The sequence below is a fragment of the Phyllostomus hastatus genome, unplaced genomic scaffold (genome assembly GCF_019186645.2).
Source record: "Phyllostomus hastatus isolate PE091 unplaced genomic scaffold, TTU_PhHast_1.1 phas_scaffold_93, whole genome shotgun sequence".
Classification (NCBI taxonomy): Eukaryota; Metazoa; Chordata; class Mammalia; order Chiroptera; family Phyllostomidae; genus Phyllostomus; species Phyllostomus hastatus.
Genome location: NW_025334042.1, coordinates 45674736 through 45696827, shown reverse-complemented (window position 1 = coordinate 45696827; position 22092 = coordinate 45674736). Strand labels below are relative to the sequence as shown.

The following is a 22092-nucleotide window of genomic DNA, read 5'->3' as shown; positions in this document are numbered from 1 at the left end:
ACCTCCCTCCTCCCAGCAGTCACCACACTGTTGTCCATGTCCATGAGTCCTTTTCCTTTTTGCTCAGTTTCCTTTTTCCTCCACCCCACAACCTCCCCCACTCCACTAGCTGTCACCTGCTCTCCATCTATGAGTCTGTCTCTGTTTTGCGTGTTAGTTCAGTTTGTTTGTTAGATTCCACATAGGAGTGAAATCATACGATATTTTTCTTTCTCTGACTGGCTTACTTCACTCAGCATAATGTTCTCCAGGTCCATCCTTACTGTTGCAAAAGGTAAAATTTTCATCTTTTTTATGGCTGAGTAGAATTCCATTGTGTAAATGTCCCATAGTTGTTTTATCCACTCATTTATTGGTGGACACTTGGGCTGCTTCCATATCTTAGCGATTGTAAATAATGTATTGCCAGCTTTTTGGGCCTTAACTGTTCCTGTATAGAAGAAACATTTTTTATTTCCTGTTGATTATATATAATCCAGGTAGAAGCTGAGATTGTTTTCCTTATTAGCAGACATCACGTGTAGAAAAATCAGGGTTTTTTCAATCTAAAATTAATCTTGTTCTTAGGAATTAGCTGTTACATATTAGTAGCATTTCCTCAGCATTTTAAGCTACTAATAAGTGAGAACTTTCATCTGATCAAGGTATTTTCTTCCAGTGTTAACAATCCTGTGTCTTCCATTATCCATTGGAGTATAGGGTCTGTAATCCTTCAGGGAAGACAGGAGAATAAGAAGGACAATTCCTTTGAGCAACAAAGTCCTGGCATTACTATTTCAGATTTCTTTTTTGTTGCATCTTTTCTTAGTACTTCATTTGCTTTCAATTAAAGTAATTCTGTGATTCATCTTTCTGAAAACTAAAAAAAATCATCTCCCCGCTGTGATTGCTGTTGATTCTGATGATGCCCTCCCCTCTTTTATAGTCATCGTGGTGTGCCTTGCAAAGTCTGTATTTCTGTGCTTCAAACTACTGTAAGTGGGATCATGTGTTAAACTCCAGTTTTAAAAAGAGTACTTTCACTTCCTTAAAGCAAACTCTTTCAAAAGGGAAGGACCCTTTGGTGCTCCAAACAACCTCCCTGACTTCATTGGGAAAGCTCTAGTTTTGGGGTATTGATGTTTGAGCAAGTGGAGGACACCTGGGTTTAGTGAGCACTAGCTTCTAAGTTGCTAGTGCTCTTACAGTTATCCCAATTTGTCCCCCTTTTCCCTCCTCTGCCCAGCCCACCTCCCGCTCCACAGTCAACCCCCACATGGTTGTCCCTGTCCCTGGGTCATTCATACATGTTCTTTGATTAATCCTTTCTCCTTTCCACCATTTCCCCTCTACTCCCTTTCTCTGGTAGCCGTCAGTCTGTTCCATGTTTCCATGTGTCTGGTTCTGTTTTGCTTGTTAGTTTATTTTGTTCATTAGGTTCCTCATATAAGTGAGATCATAATGGTATTTGTCTTTCACCAACTGCCTTGTTTCACTTAGCACAATAGTCTCAAGTTCCATCCATGCTGTCTCAAAGGGTAGGAATTCCTTTTTTTTTTCTTTCTGTTGCATAGTATTCCATTGTGTAAATGTACCACAGTTTTTTAATCCATTCATCTACTGATAGGCACTTAGGCTGTTTCCAGCACGTGGCTATTGTACATTGCACTGTTATGAACATTGGGGTACATAAGTTCTTTTGAATTGGTGTTTTGGGATTCCTAGGGTATATTTCCAGCAATAGAATTGGGTCAAAAGACAGTTCCATTTTTTATTTTTTGAGGAAATTTCATATTGTTTTTCACAGTGGCTGTACCAGTCTACATTCCAACCAACAGTGCACTAGAGTTCCTTTTTCTCTGCATTCTCACCGGCACTTTTTGATTTCTATCTCCCTTACAACTAGTGATGTTGAGCATCTTTTCCCTGTGTTTATTGGCCAGTTTATATCTTCTTTGGAGAACTGTCTATTCAACTCTTTTGATCGCTTTAGAATCAGGTTGGTGGGTTGTTGTTTTTTTACATTGCATTTTAGTTCTCTGTGTCTTATTCTGAATATTAATCCCTTACCACATACATGATTTGCAAATATTTTTTGCTATTGTGTGGGTTGCCTTTTTTACCCTGTTGATAGTGCCTTTTGATGCACAAACTTTAAGTTTTCATGAGGTCTAATTTGCCTATTTTTCCTTTTGTTGCTGGTGTGTTTGGTGTCATAGCTAAGAAATCATTGCCAAACCCAATGATGTGAAACTTTTGCCCTATGTTTTCTTTTAAGAGATTTATAGCTTTAGGTCTTTGGCCCATTTGAGTTAATTTTTGTATGTTGTGTTAGATGAGTTCAACTTCATTTTTTTAGCATGTGGATATCCAGTTTTCTTAGCACCATTTGTTGAAAAGACTGTCCTTTCTGCCTTTGCATGGTCCCTGTAGGAAATAATTTGATCACATATGTGAGGATTTATTTCTGGGCTATTTTATTCCATTGACCTATATGTCTTTCTTTATGCCAGTACCATACTAATTTGTTACTGGAGCTTTGTAGTAAGTTTCAAAATCAGGTAAGTGTGAGTCTTCCAGCTTTGTTCCTTTTAAAGATTGTCTTGGTTACTTGGAGTCCTTTGAGATTCCATATGAATTTTAGAATGAGTTTTTCTATTTCTGCAAAAATGTCATTAGAATTTTGACAGGGTTACAGTGAAACTGTAGATCATTTTCATAGTATTGTCTTCCAATTCATGAAACACGAGTTGTCACTGTCCAGAGTCACACAGGTAAGAAATAATGGGACTGAATTCAGCTTTTCCCATTCTCTTTGTCTTAGTTTGTTCAAGCTGCTATACCAAAATAACCATGGACTGGGTGCCTTGCATACAATAGGAATTTGTTTCTTAGGGTCTGGAGGCTGGAAAGTTCAAGATCAAGGCGGTGGCTGATTCAGTGTCTGGTGAGGGCTTGCTTCCTGATTTACAGACGGCTTTCTTTTTGCTGTGTCCTCACATACTAGGAGGGGCAAGTGAGTGTTCTGGGGTCTCATTTCCACTTATGAGAGCTCCACCCTCATAACCTAACCACTTCCGAAAGCCCCAGCTCCATCCCATCCCATTGGGGATTAGGTTTCAACATACAAATTTCGAGGGGAATGCAAACATCCAGTCTGTAGCACTACCTCAGTGAGACAGTTTATTTTTGGCTTTCTGGTGGTTTTTGGAGACTGTTAGAAGAGAGATCCTAGGAGCATTGTTTTTATTCACACTGAACATTATGGTGGGTTGGCATATTGTGTTGGGCTCGTCTGTACTTGCAGCTTCTTCTTCCACACAGTTTAACCAAAACGATGATAGCCATTCTGAGCGGCCCCTTCTCCTGGGTGAGATTTGTGCTCCTCTGTCATGACTGAATGGACATAAAAGTTCCTAAGGGAACCAGTCGTGGAGGGTGCCCTTTTTCTACATGCCCTGGAGAAATTGAGCATTAACATACATCATAAGGTCCTGTTGAAGTTGGGCAGATGTTTTTAGACTTTTTCATTTTCTTTAAGATAAGGGGAGAGAGTGCCTGTGAGAACTAGAGTTTATTTAAGTAAAGAATACACATGGGTTCTATGCTTTTTTTTTTTGTCTTTGAAATGTACCATAACCAATTGAGTCAAAAGTCCCTTATTAGTTTGAGGGGGAATTTCTTTTCTAATAATCTGTTGTTGCTTAATTGTACCTTCATGGTAACTTTTGCAAAGTTACATAGCTTCTGCTTTCTGGATTCTGTGGTAGGAAATGGAGCTTGTTTTACTATTTCTCAAATTTAAGTCCCACTACTCATAATACTTATTTTTAGTCCTGTAAGTGACTAAGCCTCTAAAAGTCAAGGAATTCCGCTTGGTTATAACCCAGGTTAATACCCATGTGGCTCTTTACTATATTTCAGGAAAACATTTTCCCCTATCTGACATTTCAGAAAGAAAAAGATTGCTCAGCAAAATATTTTCCTAATTTCAAACCCTGATTATTTTTCCACTCAACACTTTACACAGAGAGGTAGGTACAGATGGCAGTTTGCTTGATCTGTGTAATACTCAGTCTTGGTCCTACCCCTTCCCTGAGCCCACTCTCCATTCCTGTATAAACAAAGTGGTTTCAGTAGGGTCTTAGGAAATGTCTCCAGTTTTTACCATTTGCAAACCCAAATATATGCAATCTATTAGGTCAGGTTTTTAACTCAATAAACATCTACTTTGTGTACATCACTGTTTTAAGGTAAAGGAGAATTAGAAAGCTGAGGGTAATGGCTCTGTTCCCTAGCACAGCAAGGAAGACACGATTTAGACACTTTTATTTAACTTGGGAAACTGACCAAAAATATGTGGAAGGATAGTATATGAGGGGGGAAGATCATGATATCTGTGATGTTTAATGGGCTCCGGAAAAGAAAACATATAGGGAGAAAGATGAAGTAGATACAATAAAGTCTTATTTGTTGAATCTACATGGTGAATATTTGGGTATGTATAATTTTCCTACTTTTGTATATGTTTGAAAATGTATATAATAAAAAGTAAAATAAGATAAAATTATAATTATAAAGAATGTTTATAAAATTATACAAAAATGATTTCAAGGTAACATATGGTTCATTCTCTATTACCCAAGGGTTTAGGTTGTTATCAGAGTTGGTAAGTAAGAATTAAAACAGAGGGGTGAACCCAGAGGCCCCCAGAGGTTCGTCCAGAAGGTAATACGAACGAGTGAACTGGCTGGGTACCAGACATAGGAAGTGGTGGGTGGGGGTGAGAGAGCAGGAGATTTGTAAAAATCCTTAATGTGTGTTCAGAATAAAAACAATTCTGAAGTCTGGTGGTTTGTGGTCTCCTTAAAATGACACAATTTACCATCTCTCAATCTAGCATTCTGTTCTCTTTCCTCCTTTTATCAGAAGATATAGGGGTGATTCATTCATCAAAATGAGGGAGATGGGTTCTTGCCGCTTGAGAGAGATGGGAGTGCTTTGTATTTATTGCTTCTAGAATTTGCCTCAGTTGCCATAACTTTGTAACTTCAAGAGTAGAAAAAGTGGCCCATCACTTTTCTCTGTGTTGTTCCTTCTATGATCTAGAGCAGGATTTGAGGCAGATTCCTGTGAGCCAAAGAAGCATATTCTGACAATAGATCCATGAGCCTGGGCTTTGTTTTCAGATGATTAAGAGGGCACAATTGTGATTTTTAAGGGTGACTTAAAGTGTAATTTTTTTTACTTTGAAGTTGGGTGGGCAACTTTACTTGAACACCTTAGTGTGCCTTCTAGACCTGGCAGCTTTCTTGAAATCCATCTTCCCCCAATTTTTTTTAAGGGGAAGAGTGAGGGCTTTGTATTATTCCATTTATAAAACATTTTTCAAATGACAAAGTTTTAGAAATGGTGAACAGATTACTGTTTGCTCGGGATTAAGGACGCTCCCCTAGCAATGATGAGGGAGGTGGGTGTGGTTATAAGACACAGCTCAGGAAATCCTTGTGTGATGGAATGGCTCGGGATCTGATGGTGGTGGCGGACATGTGACCCTGCACATGTGAAAAATGGAAAGAATTAAATACAGACTGCACACATGCACACACACACAAATGAGTGTAAGTGCAATAAAATGGGGACATCTGAATAAGATCTGTGGATTGTATTGATGTCAGTATTCTGGTTGTGATATTGTATTGTAGTTTTACAAGATGTTACCTTTGGGGGAAACTGAGTAAAGAGATACACAAGATCCTGTACACAGGATCTCAATAAAAATTTCCATTAAAAAATTAATTCCCATTTCTGCAAATTCCAGCCTCACCAAAAGCTGCTGTGGAGGGCAGGTCCACTGGAGTACCAGGGCTCTTTATGCTGGGATCTGCAGTGGGACAGCTGAGGGACCTCGTGCTGGCAGTGGAGTGTTGGGGGGCAAAGCAGGGGCTCGCCCAGCCCTGCATTCTGTTCTGCCAGGCAGATGAGGGTCTGAGAGCAGTGACTGGCACTCTGAGCATTCTCTGGATCGCCTGCTGGGTAGCCCATGGTACAGCCTGTCTAGGGACCAAAGAACCCTGGCGTGGGCTCCAATACCTCAGAACCAGTGAAGGCTGGACATCTTCGGTGGTTGGGAGCAGGAATGCGAAAGTGTTCCCAAGATGACTTCTGGTGTTGACTAGGTCCCCCCTGGTCAGGCCCAGCATGTGCCCACTGTCATGTTTATTTTGGTGTACCTTGCGCTGAGTTGCTGGCACTGGCGCTGGTGTGAGGTAGAGCATGGTCTGTCATAGTGCTTCTCAGAGTGTGGTGGGGGAATCCCTGAGGTCCCCAGGACCCTGCCAGAGATTCTCTCAAGTCAAAATCATTTTCACAATAATACTGAGGCACTTGCTAATTACACTCATTCTCTTATAAGTGTACAATAGAGTTTTCCAGAGGTTACATGATGTGAAAAAGCAACATATTAAATGCGTATATGAAACTCCAGCTGTTTTCTATTGAGCCAGATGTGAAAAAGACTTAGAAAAATGTAAACAAGTGTCCCTCTTTTTTGTTTTGGAAAATATAATTATTTTTTAAATATGTTAATTGCTAATATTTAATGGGATTATTATCATTTTAAAAAGATTTAATCAGTATTTAAGGATTTTCTCAGTTTAATTTTTAACATGTGAATATTGATATTAACTACATAAACCAAAGCTCTTTGAGGTCCTCAGTAATTTTTGAGAAGATAAAAGGTTGCATGAAACTTTGGCTTAACAGAATGGACTTGGCCAAAAGTTGGTGGGCTTAGTCAGGACTTGGCTGTGTGACCATGGGGAAGTCATTAACCTCTTTAATTGATTTCTTCTTCTGTAAATCCTAATAATTATCCTGTTCTATATGCCTTAAAGAAAAGTAAGATCATTCTACATGGAAGGCTTTGAAAATATAATGTCCTATGCAAATGTAAAGGAATTTAATAGTTATATGACTAAACTTTTGTTGAAAGAAAGTATGAAGAATGAAGTTTATGGTGTGTCAGCTGATATTCTGTTCACTTCTTAATTTTTTTATTTTTGCATCTCCTCCTAATAGTTTCTTTATACATTTTATTTCTTTTTCAGTTTCTCAGACAGCCATTTTAATTATTAAAAGGAATGAAGTAAATACATATTCCAAATTTTCAATCAAGAAGGGATTTATATTCCTGATGCTTTGAAGTAGTGGCACAAGGTCAGGAATTCTATCTTGGAAAAACCACTTATTGGCTATGTGACTTTAGGGCAGTTACTTAACCTCTCTGTGTCATGGACTCCTCTGTAAATGGGGCTAATAATGCCTTACTTTCTGTGGTGATATTGAGTATATAACAATGCACAGGAAGCACTTTGCCAGTGCTTGGCACATAATAGATGCTCTGTAAATGATAGCTGCTATGATGTCATTAGCATATAACAAAAGATACAAGATTAAATTTAGGTCTCTTACCAGTCTATAGTAAACTTATTATTAAGCTACTTTATTCTTAGGTTTATTAACAGTTATTTCTATTTCATTTGATTTCATCCTTTCTTTCTGCTTTAAAGGGCTATTGAGTGGCCAGACTTCCCCAACCAACACCAAACTGGAGAAACTGGATTCTCAGCAGGTGTTACAGCTCTGCCTCCGATATCAGGATCACCTCCACCAGTGTGCGGAGGCCGTTGCTTTTGATCAGAATGCTTTGGTTAAACGAATCAAAGAGGTAAGTATTGTAGGAAAATGACATTGTTGACTTGTTTTTGTGATTCCCTGTGACTCCTGAGTCCTCTTCTACCTGGGCAGTAGAGCTTTACGTGAAGTAGTCGTTTTCCACCTAAGTTTTGACATGTAGCCTCATTGCTTTGGGGGATTCTTTCTTTTATTTTTATTTTTATTTTTATTTTTATTTTTATTTTTTAAAAGTATATTTTATTGATTATGCTATTACAGTTACCCCATTTTTCCCCCTTATTCCCCTCCACCCTGTACCCTGCTTCCCACCAGCATTCTCCCCCTCTTAGTTCATGTCCATGGGTCATACATATAAGTTCTTTGGCTTCTCCATTTCCCATACTATTCTTAACCTCCCCGTGCCTATTGTACCTACCATTTATGCTTCTTGTTCCCTGTACCTTTTCCCACATTCTTTCCCCTTCCCCTCCCCACTGATAACCCTCCATGTGATCTCCATTTCTGTGATTCTGTTCCGGTTCTAGTTTGCTTAGTTTTTTTTTTTTTTAGGTTCAGTTGTTGATAGTTGTGAGTTTGTTGTCATTTGGCTGTTCATATTTTTGCTCATCTTCTATTTCTTAGTTAAGTCCCCTTAACATTTTATATAATAAGGGCTGGGTGATGATGAACTCCTTTAACTTGACCTTATCTGGGAAGCACTTTATCTGCCCATCCATTCTAAATGATAGCTTTGCTGGCTAGCATAATCTTGGATGTAGGTCCTCGCCTTTCATGACTTTGAATACTCCTTTCCAGACCCTTCTTGCCTGCAAGTTTCCTTTTTAAATCAGCTGACAGTCTTATGGGCACTCCTTTGTAGGTAACTGTCTCTTTTTCTCTTGCTGTTTTTAAGATTCTCTCCTTACCTTTAATCTTGGGTAATGTAATTATGATGTGCCTCAGGTCCAATTTCTTTGGAATACTCTGAGCTTCCTGGACTTCTTGGAAGTCTTTTTCCTTCACCAAATTGGGGAAGTTTTCCTTCCTTATTTTTTCAAATAAGCCTGGCCACCGTCTCCACCCCTCCTACCAGTCTGAAGGAATGTTTCTTCCTTAACTCTTGGTTGTCAGACTTCCATACAGTTCTATTTTCTGGCAGTTTTGGTTGTTTTTTATTTTTAAATTTGTTGTTGTCCTTCTTTTGGTTGTGGGAAGAGGCAAAGTGTATCTACCTATGCCTCCATCTTGGCTGAAAGTCCTGGGGGATTCTTTCCTAACAGCAAAATATAACGATGAAAAAGAGTAGTCCACGGAGCTAGACAAGTCTGGAGTTTGAATCCTGTTTCACCACTTATTGCTTGGGCAAGTTACTGAACTTCTCTTGGTCTCAGTTTCCTCATCTGAAAAATGGGGCTAAATGGTACTACCTACCCCAAGGGTTGAGTGAAGATTAAATTGCTCAGTTAAGTGTTAGCTCTTTTTTCTTTAATTTAAATTTTACTTTTTAATAACAATTTATATTCAATATTATTTTGAATCAGTTTTAAGTGTACAGCATAATGGTTAGCCAGTCACATACTTTACAAAGTGTTCTCCCTGTTATTTCCAGTACCCACCTGGCCCCCAAAATAGTCATTACAATATTATTAACTATATTGCCTATGCTGTACTTTACAATTACCAATTTGTACTCTGAATCCCTTTACCCTTTTCACCTGGTCCCCCAACTCCCCTTCCCTCTGGCAACCATCAGTCTGTTCTCTGTATATGAGTCTATTTTCTTTGTTTATTTATTTTGTTCTTTAGATTCCACAGGTAAATGAAATCATATGGTATTTGTCTTTCTCTGACTAACTTATTTCAAGTGTTAGCTCTAATTAGTATGTGCAAAGTCCTGCACATGTTCTCTCGTGGAAGTCTCTTATTTGGAAGAGACTGTTCAGTATGACCTTTCGTATTGTTTGGCAATGCTGTGGCCTTTCAAATGGTCTGAACTAGGTTACTGCATTATGATCTGCATAGCTGCAAGTCCCAAACATGACTAAGCATTAGAATCCCTTGGATTTTTGTTTGTTTTAATACCGAGTTCCCCTGTCCTAGCACTAGTCTAGGTAGTGTTTTGCGAACCATTGTTTTAGTAAGTTTACCAAATGATTCTGATGCCATTCTCCCTTACCTGGGATTTGGAAACCACTGATCTACAGCACTGTTTTCCAATATAAGTTCTACAAAACTAGTCCATGTAAGGAAGCTCCAGCTTTTTGCATAATCCATCACAACCTTGGAAAGTCACATGCATATTCTCTTATTTTTAAAAAGTTCATAGGAATCTTACAGTAAAGAAAATAAGCAGTATTCTAGCTTTTTGATCTCAGAACTCCTATATTAGTTAACATCTATTAACATCTTATAGAATTAGCATTTTTTAAGAAACTTTTTTGGAAAACGCTCTTGTACACATAAAGGCTTTACCATTTTTGACTATTGTGCTAGAAATTAACCATGATACTAACTTTTAGAGAGATAATTTTAGAAAAAATCAACTTTTAAATGCTTCTTATCTTCTTTTTGAGAGATCCTCTAATCTATGTCTGTCATTTTGTAGTTTAGGAAAGTGTAGTACTTCAGAAAGATTGACCAGCTCATTTTTAAAGAGCTGGATGAAGTGTTTTAGCTGGTAATAAGGTAGTAAAGACAGAGGTTCTCATTATACATTTTCAAGACTCAGAGCAGTGTTTCTTGGCCCTGAGTATGCATCAGAATCACCTGGGAACTTTTGTCCTCCCGTATATATGATGGAAAGTTTTACATGCATGCTGAAGTAGACAAATACTGGGAACCGTCATGTGCTCGGTGCCTGCCTGCTCCAGGCATCATCTCCTGTTTCATCCGTACTCCCCGTCACTTCCCCAGCCTGTCTGTTTGACGGCAAACCTCAAGCAAGCATATAATTTCATTTATAAATATTTAAGCATGTATCTTTAAAAGACTTTTTTAAAAAGACTTTTTAATTTGAATCAATTTTAGACTTAGAGAAAAAGCACATAAATAATTCAGAGAGTTCCTGTATATCCTTCACACAGCTTCCTCTAAAGGGAGCATCTTACAGAACCACACGGACCAAGATCAAAACCAGGAAATTAACACTGGTACAGTACTATTAACTAAACCAAGACCTTGTTTGAATTTCACCAGGTTTTCCACCAATGAAGAACTCCGTTTCAAAAACTCAGCCACAATGCCGTTATCATAGCTAAAATACTTAACAATAGTATCTTAATTCATTCAGTACAGCTGAGCTGCATTTAAGTAAATACTAAGGTATGGGTGTCACTCTGAACCAGATAGATTGAAATCTTTGAAGGGGGCGGGCGAGGGGTAGGAAGCCCAGCATTGGTATTTATGAAAGTGCCCTGTGACCAATGTTGAGAACCAGTGCTCTGGAACATTCATTTAAAACAATTCAGCTGAGTTGAAAAATTCTGTCTAAGGAACTTAGGGATTCACCTTGAGTCGTCAGTAGTTAACCCAGGACTGTTGGAAGCCCCTGAACAGCACTCACAATACGGAGCGGTCTCTCAGTCGTTCTCCTAGGGCGGAGGAGGTAAGTGCTGTTTCAGGGTTTGCATTGGCGACTTGTCTCTGTGGGAAAGTGCTAGCAAACTCCTGAAGCATACCTCCCTCTGTGCTCAATTCAGACCCAAAGGTTGAAATTAGTCATTTCCAAATGAGTAAAGCTGAGGATGTAGTTCTAATCAAACACCAACTCTACTATTATTCCAGATGTTTCCTTGAAGCTTGGTTGCCAGAGTGAGGAAGTAACATAATGCTGTATGTATTGAAAAGTGAGGGAACCTAATAACCATGGCGAATATGTGTTAGTGGAAGTGCAGAACCTGGATCACCCAGAGGCCTATAAAGTTACAGTGCTCGTGATCACTTAAGTTTGGGTCAAAGGGAAACATGACTATAACCGTGTGTGATTCAAATAAAAGAAAAATCAAGGAGTTGGCTAAGCTTTCCTGTTGCTAAATTTGGATACTCCTCTTGAATGACAAGTTCATGTTTTAGAAGTGTGTGTATGAGACAGAAGTAGAAGTCAGAGGTGGTCTTCCCTCATGTTCAGGGAGGGCTGTAATACACACTGACCACCAGTTTCCGCAATGGCTGCAGGATCACGACCCCTCAGTTGGCCAGCTCACACTGCTGAGCCCCTGTTGCAGACCCACTGAGTGCGAGGTCCTTTAGGGGTTACGGAGAAATGTGACTGCGTCCCTGCATGCCGAGAGTTGTCTAGGTGAGGGAACAAAGCTACACAGAACAGTAACGTGAGAGATAAGGCACTGCTGATGGAGAGTGCTCAGTTATGGCCTACAATTGAAGTTCTCTAAGTTTAAAGATCAGGCTGTCCTGGAGCAGGCGAGAGTTAAGCTAGGTCTTGAAGGAAGACCAGGGCTTGGGAAATGAATGGAGAGAACAAGAGAGCATTGCTGGCTGGGGGAACAGCTTGGCAGTCCTAGAAAAAAATTAACTCTGGGGCTTCAGGGGACAGTAAAGAAACTAAACCTGGTCAGAGCAATCTTCTCTGCGTTGACAACTGCAGAATGTTGGAGTGAGGGGCATTTGGAGACCTCCCGGTCCAGTGCCGTCATTATTTAGGTACAGAAATTGAAGTCTGTTAGAGAAAGTCATTTGTCCAGGGTCACAGAGTGAGAGAGTGGCCTTAATTATGGAACTAAGAGTGGGCGAAGATAAACGGAGGGTTCGTTTGTATTTATTTTTATTTTTTGAAGGTGGTATACTTGAGCATGTTTACAGATTAAGGGGGAAGAGACAGAAGAGATCAAAGATGAAAGATTGAGAGGGGATTCATAGAGCAAGATTCCTGAGGGAACGAGAGGAGGGTTGTTTATTTTGAGAGAAAACAAAGGATGTGGGCAAGTTTATGAAAAGAGGGCACCTGGCACAGGTCGCTCACACCTGCGGAGCCCGTGCGTTCTCTTGGAAGAAGAGGGGAGGTCATTTGTTGAGTTGACCACTGCAGAGTGGTACGGTTGTGAGCACTGGGAGTCACCAAGGGCTCAGACGAGAAGGAATGCCTCTGCCTTGTCTTTGTGGGTGATTTAGCATAGCAGTTCTCAGTACAAACTGCAAAGCCTCCTTGCCTGGGTTCAGGTCCTGGTTCCCCCCTAACTAACTGGCCAAGTTACTTAATTCTTCTAAGTTTCAGTTACCTCTTCTGTTAAATGGGGATGAGAATAGTGTTCACCTCATTGAGGTTTGTTGGGGTCCTCCCTGCCTGGTTTGAGGAAGCTGTAACCCCCCCGTGGCTAAGGCTGAGTAAGAGACCTCCGAACCAGGAGACACTAAGGAGACAAAACTTATTTCTCCTGGCATGAACGCTACCTGTTCTATTGCCTGGCCCCCAATACTTGATCAGTTAGCTAATGACGGGTAAGATTTCCCAAGGGAAGAATCACTTAAGACAGGCATGATCATGTGGAGGCCTCAGGGAAGAGACTCAGGGGGCTGTGGAAATGAAGGGGTGATCAACATTGACCCTTGCCCCCTCGGCTTTGTCAAATCCTGAGTCCTTGTTCTTAGTTGTGAGAAATCCAAGTCTCCTGGCTGCCTTTGTCTCCTCTGCCCAACTCAAGCCTGCAGAAATAACGGGTGGTGCAGTCCAGACCAGAGTCAGCAGACCCCTGGGGTAATTAGACCTGAAACAGAGAATATGCAAGATCCTGTGAGATCTGCTTGCTGGAGGATGCTCTTGAATTAGAATATGAAGGCATGGGCAGAAAACGAAACTAGCCTTTTAAGTCCTGTAGTCTTTTTAAATGTAAACCCCCCAAATCTCAGCGGGAGTTCTGTCAGCCTCTTTGAAAGCTACCTATTCGTTTGACCTTCCCTGCCAGACTGTAATCCACAAACTGTATCTGTATTCTTAATAAAAGCCTGCTTGGGCAGGAAAACGGCGTGCTCCCCACTGGAGAGAGTGGCCGTTTCGTCCCTGTTTCCCCACAGGACTCGGTTGTCTGTGTGTATGTTTTTCTTGTGTTTCAACGAGCATCTGCAGCGATGGATACTGCTGGCCGGTATCCGTCACAAAGGTTCATGAGAAATGTGAGATGGGATGACAGCAAATGATTTGTTCTTGGCTTCTAGACTATAGATACATACTTATGATTTCCAAAATTTTCTGTGATTATCTCATATTTCTACTTAAGGATTCGAGTTGACAGACAGACAAAGTGTCACTTTGTCAACACCTGCCATTGAAACTTGGGTTAAATTAAAGGTAAAGAGGCACGTGTCCGCCTAATGTGGGTGCTTTTCCCCAGGGGCGAGGAGGGTGGAGGGAAGGAGGGAGGTGGCAAATAGCCCCAGGAAGACATAGTTGAGACATTCAGTGGAATCCTTGCCACTGACCTAGATCAAATTTCTGCCTCATTCTAGTTGCTATCAATGTGTAAATAAATTAGAACACCTCTTAACTAAGATACAGCCACTAGGTTTATTTTGTTACAGTTGTTATGTGCTTGCTTAAAGGCCTTGAAACTAAATTCATGATATGATTCCAGGAGTCTCAGTGTTTTCATTCTTAGGTGCACTGACAAGGAGGCTATTATATATATGTTCCTCATCCAAGGATACGTTCATTGACTTGAGAGAGAGAAACAGAGACAGAGACAGAGACAGAGATATGAGAGGGAAACATTGATTGGGTGCCTCTCATACACGCCCTGACTAGGAATCGAACCTGCACCCTAGGTGTGTGCCCTGGTCGGGAATCAAACCCACTACCTTTTTGGTGTACTGGAGGACATTCCAACCAAGCCCACCCCGGCTCGGACATAAGCCAGGCTATTTTAGCATAAACTATTGTGAAGCATGGAAGGGCAGGTTTAGATGAACAGGTGAAAAAGAATTGCAATCCTTAAAAAGCCACATGATTACATAGGATTATAAAGAGACCCGTAAGTTTCTCTAATTTAGTTGTTTCATTGCACAAATAAAGAAACCAAGGTTCTTGGAGTTTATTTGGGACTTGCCCAACCAATGCTCTTCTTAGTTAATGAGTAAGGTATTAGATGAGTCTTGCTGATTCAGGTCCTCTCTTCTGCTTTTCCATACTACTTATGTCTACTTTGGAATCTTTCGTTTCATTTTTAGTTACCCCTTTTCATGCAGTAGGCATTCATCTGGTGTGTTAGGTGTGAGCTACTGTTCAGGGGCCTGTGCGCAGAGCAGGCAGGGATTCTCTCTGTTGATGGCACTGTAATATTTAAGGCCTAGCTGGAGCCATTTTCCAAGTATTTGACCTGACTTCCTGTACCATGTTTCCTCCCACGAGCCCGGGGGAGAGCTTGGTCAAGGTTAAATCTGTCGCTCACAGTGTTGCAGAGAAGCAGTGTCTGAACTGCTGTGAGCGCTCCTTCCGATCTCCTTCAGTTCACAGCCTGGTTCTTGTGAACCATTGGTCGGGAGGCTATTCCCCTTTGCCTGCTACCTTGCACTGTGACTCTCCTTTAAATGACATTGTTAGATTGCTGTTGCTTCCTTGAGACATACCCTGGCATTGGTTGCTGCTTGCTTGACTTCAAACTATAAAATGGAGTGGGAGTGTTTATTTAAAACTACAAATTGTCACGAGAACATTGAGATGTTGGGCTCTTTTTTTACTGAAATAGTGAGGGCAAGGCATTTCAAGAAAGTTTTGTGTTCCCTTTCTATCTTACAAGTGACCCTGGTGTAAATTTTGGGTTAAGAGTTTACAATATAATTATAGTGTCCTCCCCCGCCCCCCTTCTTGTCCTTTGGGCAACCTTTCTTTTTGGTAAGAAATACAACTGGTCCCTTGGGTGGCAGGAAACAGCGATGGGGGATTGGGCTTATCCTGGTTCGTCTGGCTGTAAGGGCTGCCGTGCACCACTTCCTCCGGCCTGGCCCCACGCTTCCTTTACACCAGCACTGCCCTGCCAAAAGGCAGAAATCCTGGAAGGGGGCCCAATCAAGTTCATTACTTGCCTTTTGGAAATGTAGGCTTGTGTTTTTTGGCGAAGGCATGAGCAAAGCCCAGTCATTTGACTACTCCGAGATTTAACGCCATTCAGATTCTGTATACTGACATGTGAGTATGTGCGAACAGCAGCCTTATCCCCCCTGCCCCCACATTTTGTCTGCCCCAGACATGCCCCTAGACAGCGGGCGCTGCCAGCTTTCCTAGTACTGGCCACATGTGCCAGGTACTGGAGCCCCTGTTCCCTCGCCTTTCCCCAGCTCATTTCCAGTCTGTCGCAGGGGGCAGTGTAAGAAGCTCCGTGTAGCCGCCTGTCTTGTGAGGGGTGGCAGAGTGACTGGTATCTGTAAGGCAGCTAGTAAGCGGTTTTAAGGGCACATGGGTTATAGAACCAGAAGTAGGGCTGGGATTCTGTCCTCTATCTCTTTGAGGGAAGAAAAACAAGGGATTTTAACAAGTGTGAGCATTGCTGCAATCCTGAGAACAATGCCTGGCATACAGTAACATTTAATAAATGCTTGTTAAATGAACAATTTAATATATTCTTCCATTATTTCAGTATAAGCTTTCTTATTGTATTGGAAAAATAAAGGCTATGAGAGCTACACTAGGTAGGGTGGGCTGGGCCGCACCCACAAGCAGACTCAGGGTGCGACGGCTCAAACACTACACAGGGTCCTTTCCTGCTCATGCTCCAGGTGGATGTTTATGGTCAGTAGGTAACTCTCCTCCATTAAGCTCAGGGGCCCGGGCCCCTCGCATCTGTGGTTCTGGCATACCCAGGGGCCACATTGCTGATAGAATCAGTTGCTGGAAGGGGAAAGGAGTGAAATAGCACAGATGGAGGTTCTTAGGGGCCAAAGGGGTAAGTATTGTACATCACTTTGCTAGAACTCCGTCACATGGCCAACTACAAAGGAGGCTGGGAAATGTTGTCTACATGTGTGCCCAGGGTCATACTAAAATTGGAGCTACATTCTGAGCATCTGTGTTATCCTTAAACTTACATTCCTAAAGTGCACGTGTAGCCCAACTTGGATATTAAGACTAGGTGGTGCAAGGTTCCATGGTAAATTGCACTCCTTTTAAATCCTCTCATCAATGAAAACCAAGTGATACTAAGAAAACCATTAAGCTTTTAACATTAAGAGAAAAAACCAGGACACAGCACTGTAATTTTTGACTCACTGGGATAACAATAGGCTTTCAGAACTGTGTGTGCATGTGCCTTTACGTGTCTGTCTCATTTATGAACCCATTCAGCTGTGTGCCAGGCTCTGCTCTAGGTGCTGAGGATGCGTCACTGAACGAAACAGAATCCTTTCCTCATAGACCTTCCGTTCCACTGGCAAAACAGGCAATAAACAAGGCAATGAAGTATAATATATAGCATGTAATACAAGTGCTAAGAATAAAAATATAAAGCAAGAAAGGGGACTTGAAATGTCAGTGGGGCGGAAAGCTTAGGTAGGGCGGGCCAGGAAGGCTTTGCTAGAAAGGAACTTCGAATACAAAGACCTGCTGACTAGTGTTCGTACAGAGCAAGCCCAGAGACTCTCGCTCAGTCTCTGTCTATACCCAAAATGTATCCAGTATTTGAACCAATAACTATCACAGTACCCAAGGGTCTATGCATTATTAACAAGCTAGTCATTGCCATACTCAACTGGGTATTTTGGACTAGGGACTTATTTGCTATCTCTCTTGTTAGTTGGGAGGACACTTTCAGATTGATATTCTTTTAAAAAAAGTCTCTAACTCTTTTAGGTGCCAAGAATTCCCAAGGGATTTCTCAAGGATGAGTTCCTTGGGCTCGAGGCAACAGTGAACTTTTTCTGCCCATCCCAACAGGCTGCACTTTAATGTTATAAGACTTCAGGTGTACCCCTTCCTCAGTGCTCATTCTACACGTGAGTGGAGAACAGATCCCTTGTCTAAGGTTGTATCAAGCCATTACTAGGGATGGCTCATGCAGGAAGTTAAGGTGGTAGCCAAGGTGTACTCTGAGCAAGTGGGATAATGAATGGGCAAGCACTCTGTAGGAATGTACAGTTATTTTAGGGAGTAAAAGCTATTTATTTCAAATGCAGCAAGACCAAGGAGGAGGTGATGTTAATCTGCAGAAGTTTTTGTGGCACAGTTACAGCAAAGATTCAGCAGTGATTTCTTCCTGTAGCCTAAGTTACCTCACCACTCTCCACTCTCTCTTTCACCCTTTCTGAGACCAGAGTCTGTATAACCAGCCACTCACTTGCTTTTCCATCTTGTAATAATCATCATTATCTTCTCCAAAATCCACTAAGTTCAGACAGCTCCCTGGTCTCCACTCCTGCTCCCCACTCCTGCTCCGTGGCCTCTGCTGTGCTCTCTCCTACTAGAATCGGATCCCCTAGCTGCCTGATGAATTCGGCACTCCCATCAGCACGTGCCACGTGCCAACAGCACGTACACAACACATTCTTGGTTCCCCTTGTTTACAGGGGGTCTCCTGCCTCATTTCTCCCCTGGTGCTCAGGAAGTGTTAGCTGGATGAACTCATGTAGTGAAGATGAGCTGTCACTTCAGCTCTCTGCATGGGTGATGCTGTGAACCTCTGGATACTTGAGAACAGGCTCTCGTGTCAGGAGAGGTTGCCCTGCTCACTGTTAGGAGCACAGACTCCGGCGTCAACTGAGATACCCAGATAGTCTCTTAGTATCATTGTCATCATCGTCGTCGTCGTCGTCATCATCATCATTGTTATCACCTCCTCCTAATAGTAGGGATCTCCTGTCTGTTTTTTAGGCTTAAGTTAAAGCAGGGACCCCCAACCTCTGTCCTCCATGTCTGTGGGCACCATTGCATTACCACCTGAGCTCCACCTCCTGTCTCCCTCCCACCCCCACCCAGCCCGTTGGTGGAAATATTGTCTTTCATGAAACCAGTCCCTGATGCCAAAAGGGCTGGGCACTGCCAAGTTGGAGGACTTCAGCTGTAAACTCTCTGTCTCCACACCATCTGCAAGGCTTGTTCTCTCCTCTGAGGGGTTGTGTTCATGGATGGTTTGGGTGCCTAAATAAGGCATTTATAGAGCACACAATTAATCCAGTTTTATGGTGTTTAATAATCACCTAAGCTCAGGTTTTAAAGTATCAAATGCATCACTTAGGTCATACAAACTTACTTTAATTTCCCTTTCACCCTGGACACTGGGAAGGGGCATCCAGGTTGCTGATGTGGCGCTCAGGTTTTCTTCATCGTCCACCCTCTCCACCTACCAACGTGGCGTCTACAATGCCTCTCTGACGGAAGTAGTAGTAGTAGCAGTAGTAGTAGTAACAATAATGACACAGCTGTCATTTCTTACAAGTTCCGAGACCTGAAAGGTAAACCATTCAAGGTGACCTTGTTGTGAAGTACTAGAGCTGGGACTCAAACCCAGATCTAAAACCCAGATCTAAAACCCAGATTTGAGGCTCCAGATGCTTTCTGCAGTTCTTGTTTCATTCTCCCCAATCCTTAATGTGAGGGTTTTTACTTCCCAGCCTCTCTCCATGTTTGTACCTAATGCTAGCTTTCCCTGACCCAGTATCCCTTTATAATATTTCCTTCATAGTTGCACAGTATATTTTTGTATTTCAAAAGTGATCCTTAAATCACCCTGAAGCCCTAGCCAGGTAGCTCAGTTGGTTAGAGTGTCGTCCCCATATGCCAAGGTTGTGGGATCGATCCCCAGTCAGGGCACATACATACAAGATGCAACCAGTGAACGCATGACTAAGTGGAACAACCAGTTGATGTTTCCATCTCTCTCTCTCCCTCTGTCTCTTCTTTCCCCTCTCTCTTTAAAATCAATCAATAATTTTTTTAAAGTAACCCTGAAAAACCCACATTTACATCTTTAAAGTGCCAGCTCTGCCTATTTTGAGGCTGACTTATCTACATTCCCCATCCATCACTTTTTTGGTGAAAGGGCCCTTTTACAGGGTCTCTGAGGACTGTGGTTGTAATGAAGGTGGACTGAGAGGGCCACAGTCAGGGAAGCCAGAGTGGACTTGTATGAGTTGCCTCGTGCCTCCCCAGCCCCGCTCTGGAAGGAATGCAGAGAAAGGAGGCCTTTAATTAGAAAGAAAGCAGACAGAGACTTCTCAAGGAGGCAAAAGATCTCGCAAGGTGTCAGTGTGCCCCGAACTAGTAATGTCTTCATGGAGTCCAGGGCACGCTCATCTGTTTACCCTGACCTTCTTTCTCTTTTCTGGCTTTGCCGCCTTTCGGGGGCCCTCTAGCCCTGTTCTGGGGGAATGGGGAGGAAGAGGGTAATCTGCCTTACGAACATAATTTAGCTTTGGAAACTGCTTAAAGGTGTTGAGATTTCTTTCCCACCTTCCCACCTAGACATAACTGCCAAGGATAAAAAGGCATAAGGGGAAGGTGGGCAAGTCATAAAATAACAATTGGAACAATGTGATGCAATTCACATTCCTGAGGTCCTGATATCTCTGTTCTCCTGAAGATCCAAATAAAATTTGTTCCTTTACTGACACATTTAGATACATTGTTTGAACAAAGGAAACAGGGTCACTTCAGAATGTCCACTACGTGGTAATCCGTGCCATTCAGCCTGTGGTGTAATTAATGAAAACACGGCGACAGTCTGCCCATTGTTCAACAGCTGAGCAACAGGAAACGGCAGACTTCATAAGGAGCTGGAGAAGGCTTGTGTAACTCCAGAAGGAAGCAGAGACTGCACACAGTTCTGACTGATGGGCTTCTAGCTGCAGATCTAGGTCCGCCTGAACAGGTTCTGTTCCTAATGGACTTGGAGGTGTTGGTTTGTTTTGACCTTGTCATTTGATTTTGACACTAATTAACAGTAGATTTTCATTTTCCTTATGGCCAGAAATAGTGTATTGAAAAACTTTGTTTTAGACCACAGTTTTCACTCACAGTTATAACTCATCTGACAAGGTAGAACTAACTATGGAAAAGGAGGTGTCCCAGGCCAACTTAATTGCTTGGGACAGTTGACAGTGACATCATGCGGTGGCCCTTGGACTCAGGAGATGTGGAGCCCAGCCTGGCTCTGGCAGCACCAGCCATGACCCGGCCACTCTGGAGTGGTCTGGGACCGTGAGGGGGCAGGACCGAACGTTCTCTCAGGACCCTTGCCGCTCTAAACTTCTGTGGTCTCCGCCCCATTGGTGGAGTCAAGGATTGTTAATGCTCGTAGGAGTCAATGTCAGAGGACACAGTGTGCACAGGGACCTCGCCAGTGGCCACATCACTCAAGTTTATCTGCTAATGATAGTTATCCCTTTGGTCTCCTCTGGGTTTTTGTTTTTATAAATATATATGCTGTGTCTGGTAATTTGTTATTTTTGTTATTAAAGAAAATAAATATTGGTGCTGAAGTTAGAAACAAAAGTATTCTTTCATTGCACTTGAAAACTAAAAATTGCCATTTAAGTTCGTCTGTTCAGTATGTTTGAAAACGTATTGAACACACCGCTCAACATGGCATGTATTTCAGTGAACCAAATCAACATTCTAGTTGATGAGCTCTGTAGAAAAGATAGGTGAAGATTAGGTGAAAAAGCAGGAGTTTAAAATCTGGTTTCACTGCTGGTATTTGCTGTGACCCCGGGCACATTTGTGACCTCTGAATCCCCAGGTCCGCCTGCGTCTCTACTGGGTGAATGATGCTTTCATTACAGGGTCGTTGTGAGGAGCAAAGACAATACAGTACATAGTGTAATGCTCAGCTGATGCATAATAGCTAGTTAATAGTAGTTGTAACTGCTGTGCATTATTTTATTACATTAATTAAAATAACTAGGGAATTACTGAATACTGTATACTGTGTTCTACCTACCCAGTCATCCTAATGTGATGTACAGAGATTCCTAAAAGATACCGTCCCACTAGCACGCATTTCAGTTTTTGTTTTTGAGTCCATGTGGACTGAGATTTGCCAGAGAAGAGTTGTTTCCCTTCCTGTCTAATTTATAGGTCAAACATGTGATATGAGAATAAATGGCAAGAGTTTACTCTTATAAGCTGTCATGGAAAACTGTTGTCTTCAGAAATGGGGTAATTTCAACATGTACAGTCTGTGGGGACTGGTGACATTTAGCCTGTGATGTATGTAACAAAGACATCTGCCCGTTGTTTGTCCATTGTGCAAGAGAGGCATCCCAGAGAACATTCCCACAGAGAACGCCCAAACCCTCTGTGGGAGTGGTGATCTGGAGGAGGGTCACACAGCCAGAACACGCAGAGCTGATCTGGAAAAGTCTGTGCTGCCACCTAGCACGCCCTACTTCTTATAATCTGTCCGAATCTCCAAGAAAGGTCAAGTGAAGGGAAGGAAGGTGGGCTAGAATGTGCCAAATTTATGATTGGTGGCAAGAGGCATTCCACTCTCTGAAGTAAAA

General features: G+C 42.0%; 1 protein-coding gene across 1 annotated transcript in view; it reads left to right on the top strand.

Moving 5' to 3' along the window:
• Nucleotides 1-22092, top strand: part of BORCS5 (BLOC-1 related complex subunit 5) — a 73906-nt gene that overhangs the window by 40363 nt on the left and 11451 nt on the right. Inside the window, exon 3 of the mRNA XM_045829566.1 lies at nt 7551-7708. Within this exon, the coding sequence (XP_045685522.1) occupies nt 7551-7708 (158 nt within the window). The remainder of the gene's footprint in view (nt 1-7550; nt 7709-22092) is intronic.